Genomic DNA, 25,086 nt, shown 5'->3' with positions numbered 1-25,086 from the left:
AAAATGATTCCCTAGAGCAGACTTTATGCAGGTACATAGCAACCTTTATTTCCCATAGATGTGAATAGAGGTTCTCCTGCACACCCACAGTGGTTGGATCAGACATTACACTATGTGAGTTTGATATCCACGTGCATAAAGCAATTCAAACTAAAATGGTCGATTTCGGCATGTATGCTCTATAGGTATAGCAGTGGAGAAAATCTGGTTGCTGTGCATTGCTCCTTTTTTTCCCATTATCAGGTGCTTTTGGCACTGGCTTACTAAACAGGCTGGTAAAATCCAGGCATTCTTATATGCCTCAACAACTCAAGTCCAAAAAAGCCACAACCTCGTAACAATGAGCAGAATTTTAGCATGTTGCATTGAATACAGTGAATATGTCATAACCTTGTATGTGCAATGATGTAGCTAGAAATACATGAACCAGAGTGTAAGTTTAGGGCTGCAGGCTTATCATTTGCATCCTTCCCCCTTTCTGCTCATTGAATAAAAATATAATTTTGGTGCTGACTTTGCAGATCGGAGATGAGAGGAGAACAACATCCACAGCTTCCACATGCAGCTCTACATTCACTGCACCAGCAGCCTTTACCAGCTGCTTCATTTTGTGGCTTTACAATGGGACATGGAATTGGAGCCAGCCCACTTGTAAAGAGTTATTAGATTGTTAGATTCCTCAGAGTTGACTTAGACTCCTCTGTAACAGGTCCTGCTCATGATTCTGTCCCTATATTCCAAAAAAAGATCTGTTTACCATTTGACATGATTTTACAGCCTTGCTTTCCAACATCTGATCTATCTGTTACAGCTGAAATCTATCAGCTGTTTATTTTAATATTTGCTATTCTGATTTACTTTCTTTCTCTGCAGGATATGGATTTGTGGATTTTGACAGTCCTGGAGCAGCTCAAAAAGCAGTAGCTGCTCTGAAAGCTAATGGGGTGCAAGCCCAAATGGCAAAGGTATGTTGCGAAATAGTTTTCAGCGTTTAGTGTAGAAGGAAAGATTCAGGCTATCACATGAGTTTACAGCAAAGTACAGAGCCGGGGAGGACAGCAATCTATTAAAAATAAACTATAATTGAATTCTTTTTATTTGCATGGTATCAGTATGTTCCGCATTTTCAGCAATGCATTAAAAAAAGTTTTTTTGGGTTTGGTGTTTTAATATACATTAGCAGGGATGGTGCGCATTAATAAAGGCCTCATGTATGCAATTGTTAGACATTTTTGTTGCATTATACCTGACGGTTCTCATAATTGGGCTGCACCTTCCTGTGAGGCAGTCTCAGTAAATGGTACAATGTGTTTAATTTTGTAATTTCCTAGTAAAAATGGGGATTAAAAATAAACTCGGAATTTTATGGAAACTATTTACTGTACATATATACTGGTATATTCTGAGCTTCGTCCCTCTTAACTTTCCATCTATTTTTACCAAGTAAAAGAAATAATAATAATAGTAGTTACCAATATCTGGATTACATGTAATGGCGTGAGATTTGAACAGTACGGTGTCCTTTATAGACATGCAAACATTTATTAGGCTTGTTTTTTCTAAATGAATAATCGACTTCCACTACTTGTACCACTTTCTGCAATGTATTCTCTTGCAATGTAAAATCAGAATATAAAACTCTCATTTGAAATACATATGACAAAGCAGATAAAGCCTTGTGCAGTAAGAAATGGAAGCCAGCATTTGATGAAAAAAGAGCAGCATTGTTTGTATGTATTTTTATAACCCCAAGTATGTTCAGTCTTCCTGAGGCCACTGTTCCCAAGGAGACTGGCAGTGCAATGAAGCACTTCCCTCAATTTAATAACAAGAGTTTAATGTGTACTGTACAAAACATTTGATATGTAGCCAATTCAATTTTGAATTCATTGTATAAAATTGATGCTTATATGTAAACTGTATAGAGATGTCAGCATACAGTTTATGAATATTAAACAGTCCAAGTCCCTTCTTTTCTAGCAAAATCACTATTAATACAAATGTCACACAGTGTAGTTCTTAATAGTTATGAGCGGTCTATGGTTCCATCTCCAGCAACAAGAACAAGACCCCACCAACCTGTACATCTCCAACTTGCCAGTGAGCATGGATGAGCAGGAGCTTGAGTCGCTGCTGAAACCTTTTGGACAAGTTATATCTACTCGTATCCTGCGTGATGCTAGCGGGACCAGTCGGGGTGTTGGTTTTGCAAGGTGAGAGTGACCTCATAGTCTAAAAGAATAGCAGAACTACTGTATTAACTAACTTTCTTTATGTACAGAGACTAATTTGGAATTTTCCATATCTTAGGGGAAATTCCAATTTTGAAAAATATTACTGATGTTTTACACTTCTTTGCATAATTACAATGTCTTTATATTCCCCCATTACATTTTCCTTTTCTTGCAGTTAATTAATGACATATTTGTGAAAATCAAAAGTTTCAGAATTTTTGAGCAAATCCAGCTTTAGAACTTGTTCAAAGTAGACTAGAGAAGACCATCACAGCAGTAAACTAGAAAACCAGTTCAGTAATAGATTGTACATAATCATTGGGTACCTAGTTATCATTTTAATGCACTTTCATATTATACTTACATTATCATTCTAATGAACTAATATGTAGTGTGCTTGTGTCTAGTACGTACTCTTTGTTTCATCACACCAACCAAAAAAAGGACCCAAGAACAAAAGTCCAATGTATATCACAGCTTATAATTATCTTATGGTATGGTGACTATATGGTGATATGGTGGCTGCATTAATTTTTTTACATGTGATTTTGTATACATTTAAATTAGGGCACGTCATGTGGATAATGCAAACTGCAGAAAGTATGTACAAATACCTACACTAATAGTAAGAATTGACAGTGAGACACAAATATAATCATGTGCCATTGTATATGCAGTTTTTAGGTGAGAAAGGAATTTTGGGGTAAAATTTTTTTTTTTTTTTATTTTTTTTTTTGACAGAATGGAATCTACGGAGAAATGTGAAGCTGTGATTTCTCATTTCAATGGCAAATACATGAAAACGCCCCCTGGTGTCCCAGGTAACCAAAACTTGTGTTTGCATTGCCTTAGTTCCTATTTATTAAACACAGTTTATACTTGCAGCTAAAACGTGGTCAGCACCAGGAGTACGAGTTTGTATATTAGATGTTACTATATTTGTTATAGGGGAGCTAAACTTTAAAATAGAAATGGCTTTTTTTGTGGAAAGAACATGTTAAATCTCTCAAAGTAACATTTGTCCCTGGAGGCGATTTACCACTAAAAGGTTTGTCCTTACCTCTTGATCAAATTTTGGATTTTCCTGTTCTCGGCGACTGTGGTCATCAGTAACAAAGGGATGAATGTCTGCATTTGAAGACACAGGAAGCAGTAACATTCTGTTCTATTTAAGAACATGAAAGCCTAGTAACTCGCAGGCTAGCTTGCACAATTGAGAGGCATGTAGGAGATTTATTTCAGTGTTGTATGAATCCCCATCTTCCTATGTCAGACATGGTGGTTTGATAAAGATGTATTGCACTATGGTTCAGTAGTTAGTAACACCAGTTTGATTTAGTTTAGGTAAAGCACATTCTATTTGTACATCAATGTAGTTGTGACACCTACCATATTGCCGTTTAGAAGATTTTTATGATGATTATTATACAATATAGTATAGAGAGACTTTGCCATAGAAATATAGTATTATTATTAAGGCTCATCTAAAGCCAAATTTGAACAAGATGATAAAATCCCAAAGAAATCAAATAAAACTCTTCATGTAAACACGTGGTTTCTAGTGTAATTCAGGGATGCTGGGAAATGTGGTCTGTCATATGTTGTTCTTCTTACTTTGGCTGTCACATAGTCACACCTGAGCTTTAAGGGATATTGCTGTATTGATAAGTGAGAGGTTGTAGAGCTGGTGTTAAGATTAGCAGTTTGATATATACACATAATACACATAACCTGCATTGTTGTGCTGGGGGTAACCAATCTGATTACATTACTGTTCCTACACTCCACAGCCTCCAGAAAGCTCACAACATTACAGAGCGTCAGGGCTCACTTTAGTTATATATCTTTAAACTTCTAATCATCATCCTCTTTCTTCAGCACCACAAGAACCCCTCCTTTGTAAGTTTGCCGATGGAGGACAAAAAAAAAGACAAACCCAGGGGAAATACATTCAGAATGGACGTGGCTGGCCACGAGAGGGAGAGACGGTAATTTTCCAATATTCTCTTGTGCTTTTTGTTGGTGTACTTGTCTTTTTGCATCTCTAATACATTAATTTCTGTTTGTTCCTTAGGGTGGAATGACATTGACATATGATCCTACAACTGCTCTGCAGAATGGGTAAGGCTGTTGAATTTTATTGAATTAACATTTATTTGCCGTGTGAGACTGTTTTGTCTTAACAGGAGCTCCATATTTTAGTACATGTCTTAGGTGTTCAACCCAGTAATTTTTTTAAAACTGGGTGGGAAGAAATTGTAGGCAGGTTGCAACTTCTGTATTTTGACCCAATTCTTCAGTAACCAGCCAAAAGCAGCTGGGAAGTTACTGAAAAGTGCTGGGTGGTGCACCCGGCTAAAAGGGGCTGGGGACAACACTGGTCTTATGTTGAATCTGCAGATTTATAATAAACATAATCAAAAAAAGTAATTGAGAGAAGGCTCTATATGACAAAGTTTTAAATATCTGTGATATGTATGGGGAAAAAAGGTAGAAGTTAGTCAACTAGCAATATCTACCACAGAAAAGAAATTCAGGTTTATGTTCCCAAATATCTAATACTGTGACAATTAGTTAGGGATTCTTGCCATAAGGAAACTGTCAGAAGTAATATTTTTATGACCTCTAAAAAATGTCACATTTTCATAAAGTAAAATTATAATATATTTTTCAAAATGTACCTGAATGTTCTGTATATTGTGTCCAAAAAGAAAATGGTAGCACACAATTACTTAATATGGTATGTATATATATTAAACAATACGGCATGTGCATATTCCTAAATATTATGTCTCAATTCATTCATACAGCATTTTGCATATATTCTATCTGTCCCTTCCACTAAAGAGACATACAATCTAATCTTACATGAATAAATAAATTAATGAAAAATTAATAAGCAAGAATTGATCACATTAAAAGATACTAATAGGCAAGAGAGACTCTGATTGAGAAAAAAGGCTGGAGCGACATAGATCTAGATGAACAGATAAGTAGAGTGGATGTTGAGCTAGATGGTTGTTAAATGGGCTTTTTAATTCGATTGAGACTCTTTGTTTGCTTTGATAGTTAAACCCCTTTTGCTATTCTATTGTTATTTTATGCAAGGGTCTGTTTTTTTATGGGAGGGGCAGAATGTGTGGATTGCAGCTAGTTTTATTTCAAATCATTTCTTGTTTTAGTTTTGTAGATTATGGGATATGCCATGACAATGCATTTGCTAAAATGTTTCAGAATCAATTGGAGGGCTTGTCATTTAATGGTGAGGTACAACAAAATGCACCATCATAGGCAGAGAAGAATTTTCCCAGGGCAGTAAACCTTACAAAATATTATTTAAAGTTAGACTTAACATTTTTCATGACGCAGGGTAATCTAAGCCCTGTTCACCCTCCAAACCAACTTGTCAGAGTTCATGTAGGGTTATTGATCCTTCCCGCCCCCCACATGCTTAATTAGGAGGCATCTAGTAATAGCAGAAGGAGAAGAGGAATATTTAGCTAAATGCTCACCCATACCTGGGTGGGTATTTCTCATTTTCCTAGTGTCTGAATGGAGCAGCAGAGAAGAAAAGGAAAGGGAGTTAGGATAACTTTTTTAGTTGGCTCTGTATGTGCAAAGAAAGGGTTCACTTTAAGAAATATGTTCTAAAAGGAATTAGATGCAATAGCTGATCTGTCCTTGAAGAAAAAAAAATCTTCAATGCAATCCAAAGTGACTGACCTGGAACAAGTCTATAAATCAGGTATTCTGAATATACTTCCAGAAGGGGGCAGGGATGAGAGGGACTTGTTTTTAGTATGAATTTTAAATTGTATACATTTTCATATTTGTAGTTACCATCAAGAAGTATTGTGTGCGCTTACCAATTATTTCACTATTTGATGTTTCTCAGGTTTTATTCCACCCCATACAGTATTGCCCCAAACAGGGTGATCGCTCAGGCAGCCCTCTCCCCATACCTGCCATCACCTGTATCTTCTTATCAGGTAAAACTAATCGTATTCTTACTTCTGCATTTGTGTTGAAATTCCAGTTTTGACAATGTTTATCTAGATGACGTACCTGCTTAGGCTTGCGCTTCATTCACTTTTTTTCAACTTTTTTTCAACTTTTTTAATTGTTTATTATAAGGAATATTTTTTTTAACCAGCTAGAGCTCTGTAAAATTGCTATTCATACATATAGGGTACAAGTGGTTTCATCACTGACCTATGTAGTGGTTAATTGTCAGATAGTAATGAGCACTTGGTGGTGTTTGAAAAAATTTTATCTCCTGTGATCATTCTTTTTTCACGCACAAAGGGCAGTATGGTATGAACATGGACTGACAGATAGTACTACTTATTCTTAGGATATGCATACTTATGTGGTTGCCCTTAGCCACAATGTACTGCTGTGTCTTTTACTTCCACATTATTGTTTTTGTAAATGAATGAAAACAAATCAACTTGCTTTGTTTGGTTTATTTTTAGGTTCATAATCCCTCCTGGATGCATCATCAGTCTTACCTCATGCAGCCTGCAGTAAGTATTGGTTAATTGCATATTTAGAAACTCAACATTCACTCTTGACTATCCTATTACACCCACTGCTCTGCCACTGGTGCCAGCTTCCTTTTATGCCCCTACCAATTTTTATAGCCTTGCTGGTTTAGTCAGATACCCCAAAAGGGTTTTCCACTTTATACACTGATGTTCTCTGTAAGAGCAAGAGCCACCTTCTGCTGTTCTTTAGGAGGTGGCCTCTGCATTGATGATTTTGGTCTGGGATGTTGGGGGCACAGAAAATTGTTAAACGGACATGAATTTTGAATTATGACTTTAGATTAATTTAGAATAGAAATGAAAACCCTTTTGAAGATATCTTCTATAAGCAAGGAAACCATATAAATGTATTTAACATGCTGTCACTTATCTATATTTCCATATATCGATAAAACAGAGCAAAAAATACCAATATAGCCTTTTCATGTGACATCATAAATATGCGCTATTTAGTGTACACTAATTGAGTGCTCTCAACCTTGTTTGTCAAAGATGGACAGAATCATAGTTTTCTATCCTATAACATTGCTATAGACAGGCACCTTGGCTTTCTTTTGTTTGGTAGCATTTAGAATGTGCTTCATTGAGGTGCACAGACTCCCTAATCTAGACTATTTACTTTCATGTGGCATAGCTGGAAGGTGACATTGTGGTTGTGTGCATTGTGGCCTCTTGAACATGCGCTCTTTGTTAGGGAACTGTCCTCACTCCCACTATGGACCATGCTATTTCCATTCAGCCTGCTTCCATGATGGGACCTCTGACTCAACAGCTGGGACACCTGTCACTCGGGAGCACGGGAGCGGTAAGATTTTTATATTTTTTAATTGAAATAAATATATATCTTGTTCATAATATGATGTATAATGCTCATGTAATGGAGAAACAAAGATACTAAGAATTACGAAACCATAAATCTTAATGGCGTAGAGTAAACATATGTTCGGCGATGAATTACCTAAGTTTTATAGTCTTAAGCACAAGTATGATGTTGTAATTTTTATAAAAAAATATTGATATTTCCAGTAGGAAGCGGCTTATTTTGTAGCAAAGTGCAACTAAAGTCCAATGCCTATCTTAATTGCATTGCAGGGCACAGCCATCTTCCTTTCCTCCTCCTCCTCCTAGAGATGGTCTTTGGCCATCTTGATTGGCTGTGCTGAGGTAATGTAACTCCCGTGCAGGCACGCTGGAGTTCATTCCTGGCAACCAAAGTTGATGCTGTGCATCTGCAGCTCAGCTTTTACATTTCACCAGCGAGATCAGGCAGGTAGGACAGGTTTTTGCAGAAAAGACATCACCTGTCCCTTTCTGTAGTAACCAACTGCCTGATCCTTTATTTTGTGAAGTGGGACTATAGTTCTACTTTAACATGATTCTGCTACCATAGGGTTACTTTGAGACAAGTGGTCATCTGTAAAAAAACAGTGTTTACATACTTTATGCTAGCCCATGCATTGAAAAGTTGCCATATTTCCCCCTCCAGTCATTTTTAACCATCAGATGAGTCAAATACTTGCTCTCCCTGCCAGCCTCTGTGGTTTATTCCACCAGCTTGTACATTTTGTAGATATATATGAGTTAGCAGGAGATTCCACAGTGTTTGGAGGGGGCACAAGCGTTATACAAATGGGGAAAAGAGAAGCTGTGGCTTGATACACGGGCCACCAGAAAAGTATGTAGGCAAACACTCCTTTCACAGGTGACCTCTTGTCCTAAAAAATAAAGCACTACTTGTGATATTTGGTTAGTTTAAGCTACACTGTAATAATTTTTAACAGAGCTTTTCTTTTCATTTTTACCATCAGTATATGCCAGCTGCAGCCGCTATGCAGGGGGCCTACATCCCCCAGTACTCGTCCGTGCCTTCTACTGTCTCCCTAGAGGTGAGAAGATCTTCTATATAAATGTAAAAAAATAATTTGGAAGAGATCTTAAAATAGAAAAATAGTGTAGACTTATAAAATGCACACAAAAAACAAATCCTTTGTTGTCCTGGTTTCCACAGCTCATTTGTGCACTTGTTTTCATTCCTTTTTTCATGTTATGAAATATATTTCTATGTTTAGCAATGTGAAGAGCTGTTTAGAGTTAGCATGTTGGATTCCCATATTTGGTGATATGTTTTTGATAGTTATTGAAAAATTGTTCCTGAAATATTGTTCCTGATAAGTGCCATGTTCTTCCCTTTGCTACTATAATTAGCTAGCACACATTTACCTACCTGTGGCACCAGCCCAGGTCAGATCAATTAAAAAGAAAAGAAGGAAAAAGAGGAAACATGTAATGAGCATTTGACAAATTTATTATCATTTTTTAGATTTAGGTTTAGAAGTGTTTTCCTCTCAAGGTACTAGGCAATAAGGCAAGTTGTGAGATTTGACAGACCCCCAACTAATTATTTGTTTTGCTCAGGAGAGCAGCGGGCAGCCTCAACAAGTTGCCGTGGAACCCACCACAGACCACGCCGCTTATTCGTACCAGTGAAAGAAAGTGTAGGTAAGAGGACAAGGCTGTTAATTCTTAAAGGAAAACTATAATATTTGTATGTCTATAATTCTTAGTCTTAGATGAACCTCTACATTTAAGAAGTAACTGTAAATCATATGCTGCTGTATACGAGGAAGAGCTGTAAGGGACCCAGGAGACTGAGACTCCCAGAAGTGTCAGTTTCTCTGGATTTCAGGGGACGATTGCTCAGGATCAGAAGCAGAAAAGGGAATATTTACCTGAAGTGTTTACAGGTAACATGGCTTTTACTATTTTTAGGCTTTAGATTAAAATAATAATTGCATGTTGATGTGTAGATTGAGCACATATTAGCTGGAAATCCTATCCTATTTGTACTGCTATCTGGGGCTTTGTTACAAATATTTTCCCTCATTTCCTGTCCTGCTAATGATTTAACAGACAGGAAAGGAGTCCAAATCTTCAACAGATATACAGGCAGAACTACTCGACACGGGTTCTAGATTTGTTCTATTTAAAAACAAAGCACTTAAATTGTGTTGCTTTTGGAGGGTTCCCCTTACTTCAAGGCTAGTAATATGTCACCAGTAAACGGACAGAAAATCTCCTTATTAACACTGAGTTGTGTGGTAGTGGTATAGTGCAGCTGTCTGTGTGATTTAATCATACAGCTAGAGCTAACTAGGGTTACCTCATACAGACCGCCACATTGTAATGCCTATGTCTCCAAGTGGGTTGATGCTGAGACTGTTGTAAACAGCTTTTGTCTATAGGTAGGAAAAACCTGGTTGAAGTAGATCAAATGCAGATCAGAATGAGGTCAACTGCACCTGTCATTTAATGCTGAATGATCTCCGAAGCCCAGGATCATTGATACAACCACAGAGCTCCAGATAGCAGCAAAAACTGGTTCTACACCTTTTGCCACTGTATGCAAAAAAAAGTTTTAACTTGACGTACATGTTTTCTACTTGGTAATAGGAATTGTTTAAACATAATGATAAATAAGGTTTCTTGAAGAAACAATAATGTGTGGATTCCCCTCTTTTGGGCCTCTAATGATCAGCTGCATGCAATCTGTGATGGGGCCCAACATGCTGTAAAAGGAGGCACAGCGATTGCCTTAGAAATTGATTTTAAGGGTTTTCCGAAGCTGAACCTACAGTGTCTTGCTGAAGTATTTATCCCCTCTGTGTTTGTCCTGTTTTGTTGCATTACAACCTAAAATTAAAATGAATTTTATTTGGTTTTTATGTAATGAACATGGCAATAATGTGCTATAAGTGAATAAGTGAAAATAAAATAAGTGGCAATAAGTGAAAATAAAATAAAATTGTGTGTATAATACCTACATCCAAGAACAAAAGGCTGAAAGTCCATACATATTCATCCCTTTAGCGGGATCTGATTTGCTCAATTACTGTCAGAAGTCACATAATTGGTTGATTAGGGGCCAGATGTGTGCAATCAAAGTCCAATTGGGGCTGTATCCATACAGTAAATAGATCAGTTCTGTATGGCCCCCAATTCGGCCACACCACTTTAGCAAGCAACATGAAAACCAAGCACTGCAAACAAAGCTGTCTGAAAAAGTATGGATCAGGGTTGGATCAAATAAAAATTTTTAAAACTTTGAATATCCCACTGAGAGCAGCAATAAATCCATTATAATCTATATAATAAAAACGGAAAAAATATGGCACCAATACAAACCTTATAGGAGAATCCCCATAAAAAGAGATGCAGCAAAGACACTAAGGCTACATACACATGTGCAATATTTGTTGTTAGAAAGAATCTTTCACGATCCTTTCCAACGACAAACGACTGCACAATGCATGAATGAGTGCTGTACATACATCACCGTTCTGCTCCATAGAGAGGGGAGGAAGGAGAACGAAGGAGCGGCACCTAGTTGCAATCTCACCTCTTCACTTGCATTACGATGTTTGGTCGTCCATCTTCTGTGGATCGTTCGGATAATGGATGATGAGCGTTGTACAATTTCGGCCCTGAGTCGATTATTGCACCATTGCACCAGAGAACCATTGCACATGTGTACTTAGCCTAAGGATAACACTGAAGGAGCTGCAAAAATCTGCAGCAGGGATAAGATCATCTGTCCATAGGCCTATTTCAGGCATTACTGTTCACAGAATGGGGTTTTAAGGCCAGAAAAGAGCCATTGCTTAAAGTAGAAAACAATACATGTTTACAGTTTGCTCAACAGCATGTGGCAGACTACCCCCAAGAAGGTTCTCTGGACATATGAGAATAAAGCTTAACTTTTTAGCAATCGTGGGAAGTTCAGCACTTCTCATGATCCCAGGAATACTGTGAGAATGTTCCTTATTGTTAGTGACAAAAAAGTGGTCAGGATTGAAGGAAAGGTGAATAGCACAAAATAGATCACGATTCTTGAGGAAAACCTGAATAGACTTGAGAATGGGATTAAGGTTTACCTTCCAGCAGGGCAATGACCCTAAACATACTGCTAAAGCTACACTGAAATGAACCGGAATGGCCTAGTCAAAGCCCAGACCTCAAGCCAATAAACCTTCCAGCAGGACAGCAACCTTAAACATATACTGCTAAAGCTACACTGAAATAGACTGGAACAGCCTAGTCAAAGCCAATAAAAAAAATGTAGCACATCTTGAAGCCTGCTGTTCACCGATGCAACCCATGTAATTTAAAGGTGTTAGAGGAGGTCTGCTTTAACGAAAGAGTGAAATACATTGAGAAACTTGCAGCTGTTATTGCAGCAAAAAGTGGTAAAAGGTATTCCTTTTATGTTATTAGTATTATATATGTTATGTTATTATTTATGACATATTCCAAAGATTAAACATGTGTAAATCAAATGGTGCTGACCCCCAAAAAATCCATATTGGTTCCAGGATAATGTAACGAAACAAACCAGGGAAAACACTTTGAGTAACTTGGTACAGCACTATATATCATTTTTCTCTGAAGTCTCTTCATATCAGGTGGAGAGCAACGTCACTTACCATCTCATCTCCCAACTTTCAATGTGCAGCCAAAATAAAACTGCTTGCATATTGTGTACAGTTAGTCAGAAGTCCGAAATTGTAGACCTTCCTCAACTGGGCAGTGCGGATCAGTTCAAGAGGTTTTCTTCTTTTCAGTTTTCCAGAGTTACCTGATATGCCCATTATTGGCTGGATTGAGTGACTTTCGTCTTGTGTCTACGGGTATCTTTAAGGAGGGTAAAACTTTGTGTTGCATGCTTAATCTCATTTTAAAATCTGCAGGTATTTTCGAGTGGGACATAGAAAATCATGTCCATATGTGAAGGCATTAACATTCTTGTGATTGAGAAGTGGAACATGACATTGTTACCTCTGGAGCTTCCTTATTTTCTCCTATTTCCACACATGCTATGATTTTGACCATGTGTACCGTATATGCTTGAATTTATATTGAAAAGGTATAATTTCTTTGTCAGGTTCACATGTGGGAATGAGTCAGCGCAGGAAGTGACCAGATGGAGAGCTGCGGGGCTGAACATGAGGCTTTACCAGAAAACGGGGGAAATTGAAGAGAAAAAAAAATTACACACATTGGGGGTGGGGATGAATGAAGAAAAAAAATATTTTTCTTTCTTTCTTTTGCAAAGAAGCATTTTTACTGCAATAAACTTTAAACTTCCAAGGAACCAAAGCAGCTAGAAAAAAAGAGAACTCAAGAAATGTTGTGAAACCAGAACAGACTTTCAAATTTCAACTGAGACTTAAAGGAAGAAAAACAGAAAAAAAAAGAAAAAAGATAAAAAAGGAGAAAAAATCCAAGAAAACGAAAAAAACAAATTCTATTTTAATAAGAAGATTTTTTTGTCATTTTTTTTACCGTAGAATATTTTTTTTTATTTTTATTTAAATGCGTGCCGTACAAGGAATGCGCAGTACCAGGACATAAGCCGGCGGAACGTATGCGAAAGAGAGACTGCAAAGGGGAAGTTGCAATTTTGCTGCCTGACGCCATTTTATTTTTCACATTTTTTTAAAAACTGTGGGGCTGGATTTTCTTTGTCTTTTTCTCGGGAGGGAAGCTTGGGTGGGGGATGTTAGGGGAACGGAGTTAAAAAATGATATGCAAAAATGGTTTTCTCTCTCTCTCTCTCTCTTTTTTTTTTTTTTCTTATTTTTTTGTTTGAATTTATGTTTGTGCTTAACGTTTTTCACCAATATGAATTATTTTTTTTTCTCCAAAATGGAAGCCTTGGCAAAAGGATCTAGCTGATTTTAAATGGATGCTGGGCATGGTACATGTAGGGTTGTAGGAAGAATGAAATGAAAAGCTTTGTAAAGTGGTTTGTCGCATGTGTTAGAACATTTAGTATGAGAATGTACTTATTTTATGTCTGCATCTGAATATTTCAGAATTGGCCTCTGAAGTAACTACATCTGGAGAAATCTACTTGGCATAGTGGGACTGTAGCCGTACTGAACTGTGCTGGCTGTCACAGGAAACCTAACTTCAATTTTCTTGCTAAACTCAATTCTATTTTTATTTTATTTAGTTCACAGCAAACAGCCTTAAAAAAAATTTCTGGGTTTGCCAGATCAATTGGTGCATGGTAAAAAAAAACCCATGTAAGCAACATTTAGTTTTACAGCTATTTAACAGGACACATATTTAATTTCAAGTGATAACCTTAATTTCCAATGCTGGTCATATGTTATAAGGTTTTGCAACATATTAAAGAATCATTTGTGGCAAATAGGCTCAGATAATATAAAAATAGTGCCACATTTAGATAAATTGGGGCATTTTTTAATATTTCTAAGTATATTAGGTGTATTTGATCTTTTAGTTGTTAAAAGTTCTGTCCATATATGACCAGCGTTAGATTTGGCTTTAATTTAAATGACCCATATTCTGCATTGCCTGCAGTAAAGACACACAGTAGATACAACACATGCACACTAAAAGAAGTTCATTATATATTTGGGTAAACAGTTTGTGATATTAATCACAACTGTGGTGTCTATTTATAGGGCAACATTTTTAAAGTTTTCCCCTTTAATATTGTAGTTTTTTGTACCCTAATATTACCGCATTATAAGTGAGCCACTTTTAAAGTGTACAAGAGTGCTTGCCATGCAGGCCACTTCTTCTTTACTTACCAATATCTTATTTCTAGGGAATTTTAATATTAACAGATACGTTTTACATGTAAAACCCCAAAAAAAGAGCAGTGAAGTTATGAATCTAAATCTCTCCGCAATATTTGTTGTTTATAGATGGTTTCCTGTGCATTGTTTTGGAGAAAAAGGTATTTGAGGTTTGTGTAAATTGAGGTGTGTGTGTTACTTTGCTATTTGGCATCTTGTTCTAATTTATTTTCCATCCTAGGCAAAATGAAGGACCAATATGGCTCCCTACAATGCCGTTTTCATATTAAATGTTTTCTGATAATCTGAAATATCTTGAGATTCATTGGTGAATATTATTGAAGTTTGTTTAATTTAAACTAGTTTGTAAAAGAAATCTGTTGGGCCTTTACAGGCAGACAAAATGGCTTTCTTTAAACGGCACAGTTCTAGTTTGAATCTTTATAACAGCAGATCCTTGTGGTGCCGCTACTCCGTCCTTTTCCAGCAACTTCAGTGGTCACCATCCAACAAAAGCAAGCAAGTTCCACATTAAGATGTGGAAGCATGCAGTTGGAAATAAAGGTCCTAAGTTGCATACCGTAGATCGAGCACTTCACAGCTTTGATGTTCACAAGTGAAAGTAGATATACCTCAGCTAGATGAAATTCTGATGCTTTTAGCCCCCTAAACAAGTGTGTCACTGGAAGGGTGCTTTTTTCTGAGTATATATTTTAATGTAACTGTTCTGAGGCTCTACAGACTTGGTGAAGATTTCCTATGTAAAGACCAGAATAGTGTCCTGGAGAAGTCTATTAGATAACAGAATTAGTGTACTATTTTGTAATGATTACACAATTACATTTTAAATGATCTGTACCACACATAAAACTGGGAGTGGGTGTACAGCAAAATAAACACTGGGTTTGTTGTAGTTGGAAGATGATGGGCTATTTCATGTTGGTCCCATTGAAGGTCAGCCATTGTAGTTTTTCTGCCATCAATCTCATGATTTTACTGCTTGTGTTGCCATCCAGTCTCTGAACCTTAGTGACCTTCGTAGTGAGTTTTTGGACACAGAAACATCAGTGTGGGAGAAAAAGTGCTGGCTGCTACAGTATATATGACCTGTATACCAACCTTCATCCAGTCATTCATCCTCCACCTAAAAAAAAGACAGTTGTAGCAAGATTTCTCATTTAAAGGTAATTACTAGTTATGTATGTTCTTTAGAATGTTTTTATTTGTTTTTAGACTGGCAGTCAAATGACATGCTTAAATTTTATTATACCTAGGAGGCTGTCTAGCTCCTTCCTTCCAGCTTAGACTTTTATGGGGTCTACCTTATTTTTATACTTTATCTTTAGAAGAGGGCTTCCAGTGTTTTAGCATTTACTTCTAATGCGTGTAAATAAATATCCAGGGCATTGATGGCGAGGTCTTTCTCTCCTTTTTTAATAAACTTAAAAAATATTGTAGCAACAAATCAGGTTTTTCTCAGCCTTTCCATCCTTTTATAGACAAGTTATATTCTGACTAGTTACTATGGGCAAAGTCATATTACTCTTGTGAAAAGGAGTTTGTTAGGCCATGTTTTAATATTATCCCCATATATAGGAGTACTGGGCAGAACATGGCATTGATTAAGTTCACGACTGTTCTTGTACCCTTCAAATTTCCACCACAATACTCCTCAAGATACAGTAATGTCTATTAAGTATAGGTTTCTATTTGTTATGCTGTGGTTGATATCCAGATCCATACCATGTAACCAGAATATTATCTCCAAAACATAAGCTTCTAGATACAGAAAGTACAAAATTTGCTAAATTTCATTAGAAATTTGTAAATGGGGAAAAAGTAAATAGGGGCATGGAAAAGAGGAAAGGGTCTGGGCATAAAGCTTTGACACCTCTGTAAAAGAAAGTGTTGGTAAAAAACTCATATACAATCCATTCTAAAAAAAACCCAATAAAAATATATGAAACAATGTCAGAAAACATTCTAGTTACATTATTTCCTGGCATCAGAGCTTACAATGCCAGTTTTCTGATTATGACTGCATGAGTTTCCACCCTATGTACCCGCTTAGAGATAATATCTCCATAAAAAGAACATTAGCTCCTAGGGAATTTTTTTGCAGTATTTGGTGTATCCAAAAGCCCTCAGAATGCCACCAAGTCTTGGCGCTTATGCTCACCATGGAGTTGGCAATATATTAGGCAGATAACACTAGAGAAAAGTGTTCAGACCAAATCGGTTCAGAAAGGAACCATTGTAAGGATCAGCCCTGTTACAGTTACACTAGTGTGCTAGAAGTAAACCATAGACTTCTCTTTTCATCCACAATCTAGTGTTGTATACCACCTTGTTGCTTTTTATTAATGCTGAATGCTGAGGCAAAATATAAAAAGGCCAACTTATGCAGTTGGGTGTTAAGATAAATTCAGATATTGTATTTTTTAATTTTTCAACCCTCGTAAAACCTTGTTCAAAAGAGCGCAGAGTAAGGGTCAGCACTAGGAAGCCAAAAAGGATTTTCTGTGCGCATGTTCCGATAGGGAAACTTCTAAGAGGAGCATTGAATGTGTACTGCTTCTTCAATATTTAGGCTGGGTGTTGTTCTTGGCCAGACTGTGCTACTGGTGCAGTGGAAACTGAGGCTCTTGCTTTGCTGGATTGCCTCAATCATGAAACTGGCAGAACAGAATAACCTAATCTCTAATGTTTCTTAGTAGTTAGTCTAATTCATCTGAACTTGTTCTTGTAATATTGAAGACTTTCCACAGTTTCCCAAACCAATGTATCGGTTCCTGATGAAATGATGCATCAGCTTGGAAAGTTGTAAAACATCTTCAACATTACAAGAACAAGTTCAGTTGAATGTGAGTAACCGCCACTAGTTATACAATGACCTGGATAAATGAGAACCTTCAATTATATTCTCTGATGTGTTTATAGCAGTCCTTCTCCATCTCACACTGTTCAGTTTGACTTCCTATTCTCCTCTATTTAAATGTGCTTACTTATCCAGTGCATCGGGCTATGAGCCTAATAGGAAACCTATTGTGGGCTTGCATGTATTCTTGTTTTGTTATTTGTAACTTTATATGTTGCATCTGTAATTTATGATAAATTGTATAGGTTTTTTGTTAAACATGGCGGAGCACACACAGACAATATCTACACAAACAATGCAGTGTTGGCTCTAACATAGCCCTACAGTATTCATTCCTATTAATTTTGTTTGATAAATGTGCATTTATTATACTTTGTTGTTTGTTGTCTTTTTACATATTACAAGTAATTGTTCAGTTGATTGTATGCAGCTTACACAAAAATATTTTCGTCCAGAGCCGGAGAGTTGTACGAGGTATGATTTACCAGTTGTAAGAAATGTGTACCAGGGGTTGTGGTGTAGATGAACTCTAGAGAGGACAATACTAACAGATTAAAAATATTTGCCACGTGCAATATTGAGAAACTGGTGCAGCATTCACAACTAATATCCTGTTTGCACAATATATTCTGCTGAGGGTATATATGTTGGCTGTACTAAGGGTATGTCTAAATGATGACCTTTTTTAACATATTACCCTACTGTTACATGTATGACCAACTTTAGTCTGTATTCTATCCTGGTTAATTTAAAATATAATAGAATGATTTTAGTGGTAGTACAGGGCTGGTGATGGTAGCCCTTTGTGTCCTAAACCATTCCTCCTGGACCACCAATCTATAATTAGTAGATGACCATGGGATTTTCTTTACCAACAAACATTGTCAGAATTAATTCAACTGACCGATAACTATCTTTTAGCTCTGGTCCTGCCAGGTTATACACATGGTGATTCCAATGTCTATATCCACACAAGCATGGTTGGGTCCTGTTGTCACCCATACTATGGGGAGGTTGTTTCCATCTAGATCACCCACAGATGTTAACTTTTGTCTGTACCAATGGATGGCTAATTCTGTTTTAGATGTGCTGCAGACCACCTAGGAGAAAACCAGGTGCTCTAATTTGGCCATGCATGGTTAGATTTATAGTCCAAGCTTTTCTTGGAGAACCCCAGCCAAAATAATTAGTTAGCATTTGTTAAACATTTACTACCTGAAAATATGTAAATGATACACAGTCAGTGGTCCCTGAGGATCAGAGTGGAGGAGCACTAGTCTCTAATGTATATATGTGCATATTATTCAGACAATGAGAGTGTAAAAAGTGACAAGTGTAAAACTAAATGTTAGGTGTGCTGCACCTTGGGTGGAGCTGAATATGCTTTGTGAAGTTGGTGGTAATGATGTAGGATCAGATGTGTTTTTTTCTTATATAGAGTAGGTTGGGTTGATTTTGTTTTGGTGTCTGTATATAGCAATATGTTACCAAAGAGTTTAAAAAGCCATAAAAGGGAAAATAACATTTTCGTCCCGCCGTACATCTTGACAGTGCAATACATTGTTTTCTTCCTTTCTTGTTGGCGTGTAAAGGTGCAATTTTAAATAGACTTAAGGGGTAGGAAACGGACCTTTTTTATTTTAATGTATGTACATAAAAATGGTTATATGTTACAAGTGAATAGCTCTGTGCTCATTTTGTGTTTCATTTCTGGTAGTGTTCCTGTGCTGGGGTGTGAGCTTCCGGGCCATTGCCCCATCTTAATTGTCCTTTACAGTCACAGACTGACATCTTTTATAACTATGCATATGAAGTAATTATTTTAGGTTTAAACTTACAAGGTAAATACTTTTTGCTGGTGCTGATCTGACCATATTATGGAAAGATAGTACTATACATCTAATATGTAACATTTAAAGAATTCCAATATTCACTAAACATAATCCCTCTCTAATTCACCCACAAAGAAACAAGTACATTTTTTCTCCCAGATTTTCTAGGAATGGAAATTAATTAAAGAAACAGCAGCTTGACATTTATTATATGTTGAAAATAGGTCATTATTAGTTTACACAGGGGGGGGGGTAGCCATTCAAGATCTTTCACTTTATCTCAAGGAAGTAGAGACAGCACTATGATAAATTCTGCTGGGATATCTCTCTGATTATGGTGTAATTTTCCACCTGATATTGATGTAACTGTCTGTGTCCTGATATTACCAAGTAAAAGGAAACCTGTACTTTCCCTAGATGCAACCAAGTACCTTAATCTACCTAACTGTTCTGTTCACCTCCCCAATTATCCACTCCAACTTTGAAGTCATGTGGCACATATGCTCCTCACCCACCTCCTAAAGAGTAATGTGTTTGGTGCTTCAGGAAATTGGATATTCCAAGTTTTGACAGTTGAGAAGCCAAGATACTGTGCCAATATAAAGCCAACATTCACAAAGTTGACATTTGGATTACATTGTCTAGGGGTTGCAGTGAAATATCCAGGGGAAGTACAGTATTGTCAAAGCTAGGAGCTCTACAATACTTCTATTCAAATATTGTGTAACAATTTACAGGATGACAATCAGGTCAGGAAGGAAAGTGACCATAGGTGTGTCTAACCATCTATATGTGGTTGTCTCTAGGTTAATTCCATTCTATGGAGAAAAGTAAAATAGTAGCAGTGTACACCATGGGTTGGGGAAAAACTGTTCTGGGTCTCGGTGGCATTGAGTTCAATGTTGGGCATATATCCTACCACCTGTGGTTTATGGCTGGACATTGTATCTGTCAGTGGACAAAGGTAGAACCTAGACATGATGGTCTGTGTGAGGCCTAAACAGCTTTGTCAGTGCCTGTATAGCACCATACAATGCAGTGATCAGCTACACGTATACCTTCCAGATGGAAAAGTAGGTAGAATTGACTTTCTTTTGTCCACGCACAGCACAGTATTGAATGGGTTTTTCATTATAGGCAATTAACTTACAATTAACTTATAACTATAAATAAGTTTTTACATGGACAAAAGGAATTTCAAACAATTTTATGTCTTTCATATATTTCAGGACTGTCGCTTGGGGTTGGCTGTAAGTGATGATTGAGCATAACTAGACTGTTCTAATATTACCAATCAGGAACTTGTTTGTGTCAGTGGTGTGTAATACATGTGGGATTGTTGCTTTTTGTGGATATTCAGGTTTTGATGTTGGAGATCAGTGGTGCTCAGCTACTTGTTTCTGAACATCTTCATATAAGCTGAACAGTTTATAAGTTACATGGGTGCATCAGTCACATGCGTAACCCTCCTTCCAGAGTGCCTTATTACTTTATCGTACAGCACAGCTGTATTTTAGCTGAATGAGAAAACTACCAGTTGGATTTATTTACTCTTTTTCCAGAGGTGTGATGTCTTTAGGACAACAGTGTATAAGGTAGGATTGTCTGTTAGTGGTGCAAGCTATTGTACGGTGTTGTTTATTTCTTTATATTGTAAGGTTGTGAGTTTCTAAACACTGATAGGGCTGAGCTACACTTGCAAATCTGAAAGTGAAACAGCTGGAAAATATTGTGCAATCTAACAAATAATAAATTGAATATTGTTGAACTCATCTGGAGGAGGATCCAACAACCTCTCCACATCTTCATTAAAAAACTTGTACCTAGAAGAATATTGAGGCTAGCCTTTCTTACTTCTCCTTCCAAGAACTATTACCTGCTGAACCTCTCACTGCCTTCTACAATGTATGAGCAGCTGACCCAAAACAAGTTGTCAGATGTTTTCATGTCACTTGGAACATGCTTGTTGTAGCACAGTAAACAGAAATTGTTTAATTTAAAGAATTGAGGTTCAGTAATGGAAGCCTACATTGCTCAAAATTAAAAAGCCTGAAAAATGAAGGTCTTGGAAAAAGCAATATTTAGTTTTTGTTTTTTGGTTTAGTTATTTTAAAAAAATGTATTTTTTTCCCTTGTGAAATGCCTCCCACATTATACCTGTGAGCAGGAAAGTTCCTTGCAGATGATAAGCAAATAATTCCATAGATGAAATAGGAGGCATTTATAAGTCGGGGTTAGAGGTAAGGTCAGGGATCATAAGCAGTAGTTGTTGCTTCATCTCGTGTGTAATATCACACAGAAACAAAATAAACTAATTGGGTTGCAGAGATGTTAACCTAGAAATAAAAACTGCAAGTGTAGCTTAGGCTTCAGCTTGTATTGTTTATTATAACATGTTTGAATTAGGCTCTCACTGGTGTGGGTTTAGAAGATTTGGGGATTTGTAAGACTTAACCACTTTGCAAAAATGACCCATGTGAAGGTTTACAGTATCACCCATTTACCTCTAGAACAGGTGAAGGACAATTTCTGCAAAAAGCTTCCTTGCAGCTTACATTAGAAAACCTCTGTGTCATCAATGGTTACTGTGATCTGGCTTCATGTAATGCCCAAAGGCAGATTTTCCTGTAGCGCTAGTATATTGTCAGCTCAATTTGCCTTTTGATAGCAATGTGTTGACACCATCCTAGTTAATAATTACCTTGCCTATCAGAAAGAGTGTCAAACCTAACCTAAAACCAACCAAAAAGCAAATATTTGGTACAGGTTATTGCATGTAAAGCACCTTATTCACTAAGGTAGTGTAAATATCCGCAATGATATGTATTGCACATTAATCAACAGAAGCTTGAAAAGAGGTCAGTCAACGAGAGGTTTCTTTGGCCCCTTTCAGTTGAATGGGAGCCGTTGGGACTGTAATTGGGCCTGCAGTAAAAAGCTGTGGTCAACCGCAAGTCTGAAGTGACCCTTAAATTTTCCCTTGTTTCTTGCTAACCCCTTCACCCTGGCCACCTTCTGTTTGGCACACTGCCTGCAAGATTGGATGGGAATGGCCAGATAATGTTGGAGTCCTTTCTTAGCACATGTAAAATCCAACCATTCTGTACATCATTTGGAGGGAGTGTTTGAATGCCTTCTTATAGCTTGGCATCAAGCCAAAATGACTGAAAAATAGTAGTGTGAAGTTTCACATCATTATATAAAAAGAGGTTTTAGTAGCCTTGATGCTGCACTAAAAAGGTTTCAATATACTAAATAAAAATTCTGCTTTTTTTTTTATTAGATGATCTTCCATGCACATAATTACTGTCCATTTGCCCAGTTCCTTTATATAAACCTTACATCTGACAAATTGATGGTGCACATGATTAAAATACACCCTACATTGCTTTATTGTACATATACCATGTCTGCCTACAGCTAAAGCCCAGCTATAGATGTTTCATTGTAGAATAGAGTGCTTGGCACATGAGCCAACTTTTACACGGGATGTGCTCAGCCCCTTACAAATACCAAATTTCAGAAACTTGCTATCATGTAGGAAATACTGGGAGCGATAGTGATGGATTGACAAAACCCTCTAAATGTATGATGTGGTACTATGGGGTGTATTTGGCTTGACTTGACTTCTTTATGAGGAACTGACTTGTATGGAGCCAAACTCCCGGCATACTTGTTTAGCAGTGAAACGTTCCCACAGATCCCATCTTCCTCTTCTGACTGGTTCTCTTTATTTACAGAGCAAAGTCCACCGATCTCTGATTTTGCTCAAGCAAGCTGCAATCTGATTGGTTGATATTAGCTGCTGTACCATGAGCCCAATTATTTATTGTTGCTGAATATTATCGATAGTGTAAAAGAGCTGTTGCATTGCTGGCATTTTTCTAGCAATGCCCGAAACCTCTTTATTGCAGTAGACCATAATGATGTTTGCACCGTGTCATTTTTATTGCTACAGGGTTTAAGTTTTCTAGAGTCTTTTCTCCATTCTCACATCAGCTGCTGTATCTCTCCTGCTGGCCAGGCTGAAGCATTTTCTTCTCAAAACATGGTAGGCAATGGCCCACTTATATTATTTTAGTAATATTTAATAGGACAATGGGCATTGTGTAAAATTGGGTAATACAGATTATTAAGTGTATCTACCACTGATCTTACTCCAAATTAGAAGGGATAACTCTGCATATATTATCATTGCCTTGTCATATTAAATATAATAAATGGTCTTCCTTACCTAGTGAGATTGTCACCACCAGACAGTTACCTCTTTGTATCATAGAGTACATCTGTAACAGATTACAAAAACAACCAGGGTTACTTACATGGGTTAAGATGCTTCATTTTTTTAATGTATACTTTTTTGTGTTTTGTGCAGTTTGAACAGGTGCTTTTCTATGTTTTTTTGTAACTGCCAAATCTTTTACCCTTTACAAGCAATACTCTTCTTCTCTCTGGGGTTGTCCTATGCCATGAAAGGTGTTTGCTTCAAGGCCAGCAGCCAAGGAATTAAAGCTTTATTATGTTTTATTTTATTGGTAGCTTCCAAATCTTTTTGCTGCTAAATATTTCTGACAAAATGTAACACGAAAATAAGCATAAGTTTGTAAGCAAACTTTTTTTTGTTGTTGTTGTTTTAAGGCATCTTATGGAAAAACAGGAAATGCAAGTTGTATAGTGTGTATGATCTAGAAACTTCCCTGAGGAAATGATATAAGTTAGGTGGAATTGTTAACACTAAATCTGAGTAGATAGGAGAACTAGGCAGTGATTTCCCGGTGAATAAGAACAGTTCTAATTAATTGTTTTGTAATATAAGTTAATAACTAAGCAGTTTAGTCATTTTTATAAACCTTTATAGTTTGCTGGATGTTCAGAGACCTTTCCAGCAAAAATGATACAATACACCAACATTAGCAGAAGACTTTAGAAGACCGTTCCACAATCTCTATGGATATAGCAGAATTCTATTAACAGGGACTGCAGTTTGTAAAGAACCCCAGTACTGCCTGGGGCAAAAATAAGAACAACCGATTGCAATGGCTTTCATTTGTTCCAGGGATGAAATTAAACAAAACCTTTACTGCTGTGATAAAGTCTTCCACTAGTTAGAATACATTTACTTTAGGCTCGAGAGGTAAAATGCATTGTATATCTTACAGATGAGCAGCATTGTTTGTAGTACACAATCTTCTGCCTCTAGAGGGAGCTGTAGAGCACTGGCCCCCAAGCTAGGATACAAAAGGGCCATTTAATGTGCTGAAAAAGGTTAGGTGCCTTGGACCTGACATGTCAAAAGCCTCAAAGCCGTGCATAGCAAATTAAATGTCAGGTTATCAAACACAAAACTGGCCCATTTATTGCCCCATGTCTGGGAGATTTTACGTCTGCACTAAATGAGCCATTTTTGCATAAAATAAAAGCAACTTGCCATATTTTGCGCATTTGTTTATCAACTCCAATGGAAAAATGCAAAATTAGATTGTTAATTGATTGGTTTGTACAGGTTTATTTTTTGTTGTTTTACTTTTTATTTTGAAATGCATCACAATTCTCTCACACTGCTTCTGTGCTAAAATCTTTGTTCCAATTTTTGTTTTCCTTTTGCAATGATTTTTGTGAAGCTCGAATTTGGAAAAAAAATGTTTTTCAATAAATAAATGAGAAAATGTTTTTCTTGTTTTTTCATCATTGTGTAGATGGTTCTGAATGAATGTATTAAAGTATAATTACAATTAAAGGATCACTATGTCTAAAGGTCACTGGTAATAACAGATATATAGGGGCTGCCATGATGGCCTCTGTCTTGGACCCACTCTATTGAGGCTGACTATAAGAAACTCAGACCCTCTCATTTAAAAAGAGACATGGAAAGATGTCCACCTGGAGAGGTGTGCCGGGCTCCAAAAAGTTCAGCTCATAAGATACTAATCTCTCAGTGGAAGTTCTGCTTTAACTTGTCCTCATTCATCAAGGTTTCAAGCCGCAGTG

General features: G+C 36.9%; 1 protein-coding gene across 1 annotated transcript in view; it reads left to right on the top strand.

Annotated features, from left to right (window-relative positions):
- The window catches only part of RBMS2 (RNA binding motif single stranded interacting protein 2), a gene marked incomplete in the record, with an annotated part of 64,584 nt that extends 39,816 nt beyond the window's left edge, over positions 1–24,768 (top strand). Inside the window, 11 exon segments of the mRNA XM_072408331.1 lie at positions 874–965; positions 2,056–2,213; positions 2,976–3,055; positions 4,113–4,222; positions 4,309–4,355; positions 6,130–6,223; positions 6,710–6,760; positions 7,476–7,586; positions 8,590–8,667; positions 9,197–9,280; positions 12,720–24,768. Coding sequence (XP_072264432.1) covers positions 874–965; positions 2,056–2,213; positions 2,976–3,055; positions 4,113–4,222; positions 4,309–4,355; positions 6,130–6,223; positions 6,710–6,760; positions 7,476–7,586; positions 8,590–8,667; positions 9,197–9,268 — 893 coding nt within the window.
- Between the last annotated feature and the right edge of the window lie 318 nt (positions 24,769–25,086).

Source organism: Pyxicephalus adspersus, chromosome 1, assembly GCF_032062135.1.
Source record: "Pyxicephalus adspersus chromosome 1, UCB_Pads_2.0, whole genome shotgun sequence".
Taxonomy (NCBI): domain Eukaryota; kingdom Metazoa; phylum Chordata; class Amphibia; order Anura; family Pyxicephalidae; genus Pyxicephalus; species Pyxicephalus adspersus.
Note: the sequence above shows the minus strand (reverse complement) of the source record. Positions and strands in the feature narration are given on the sequence as shown.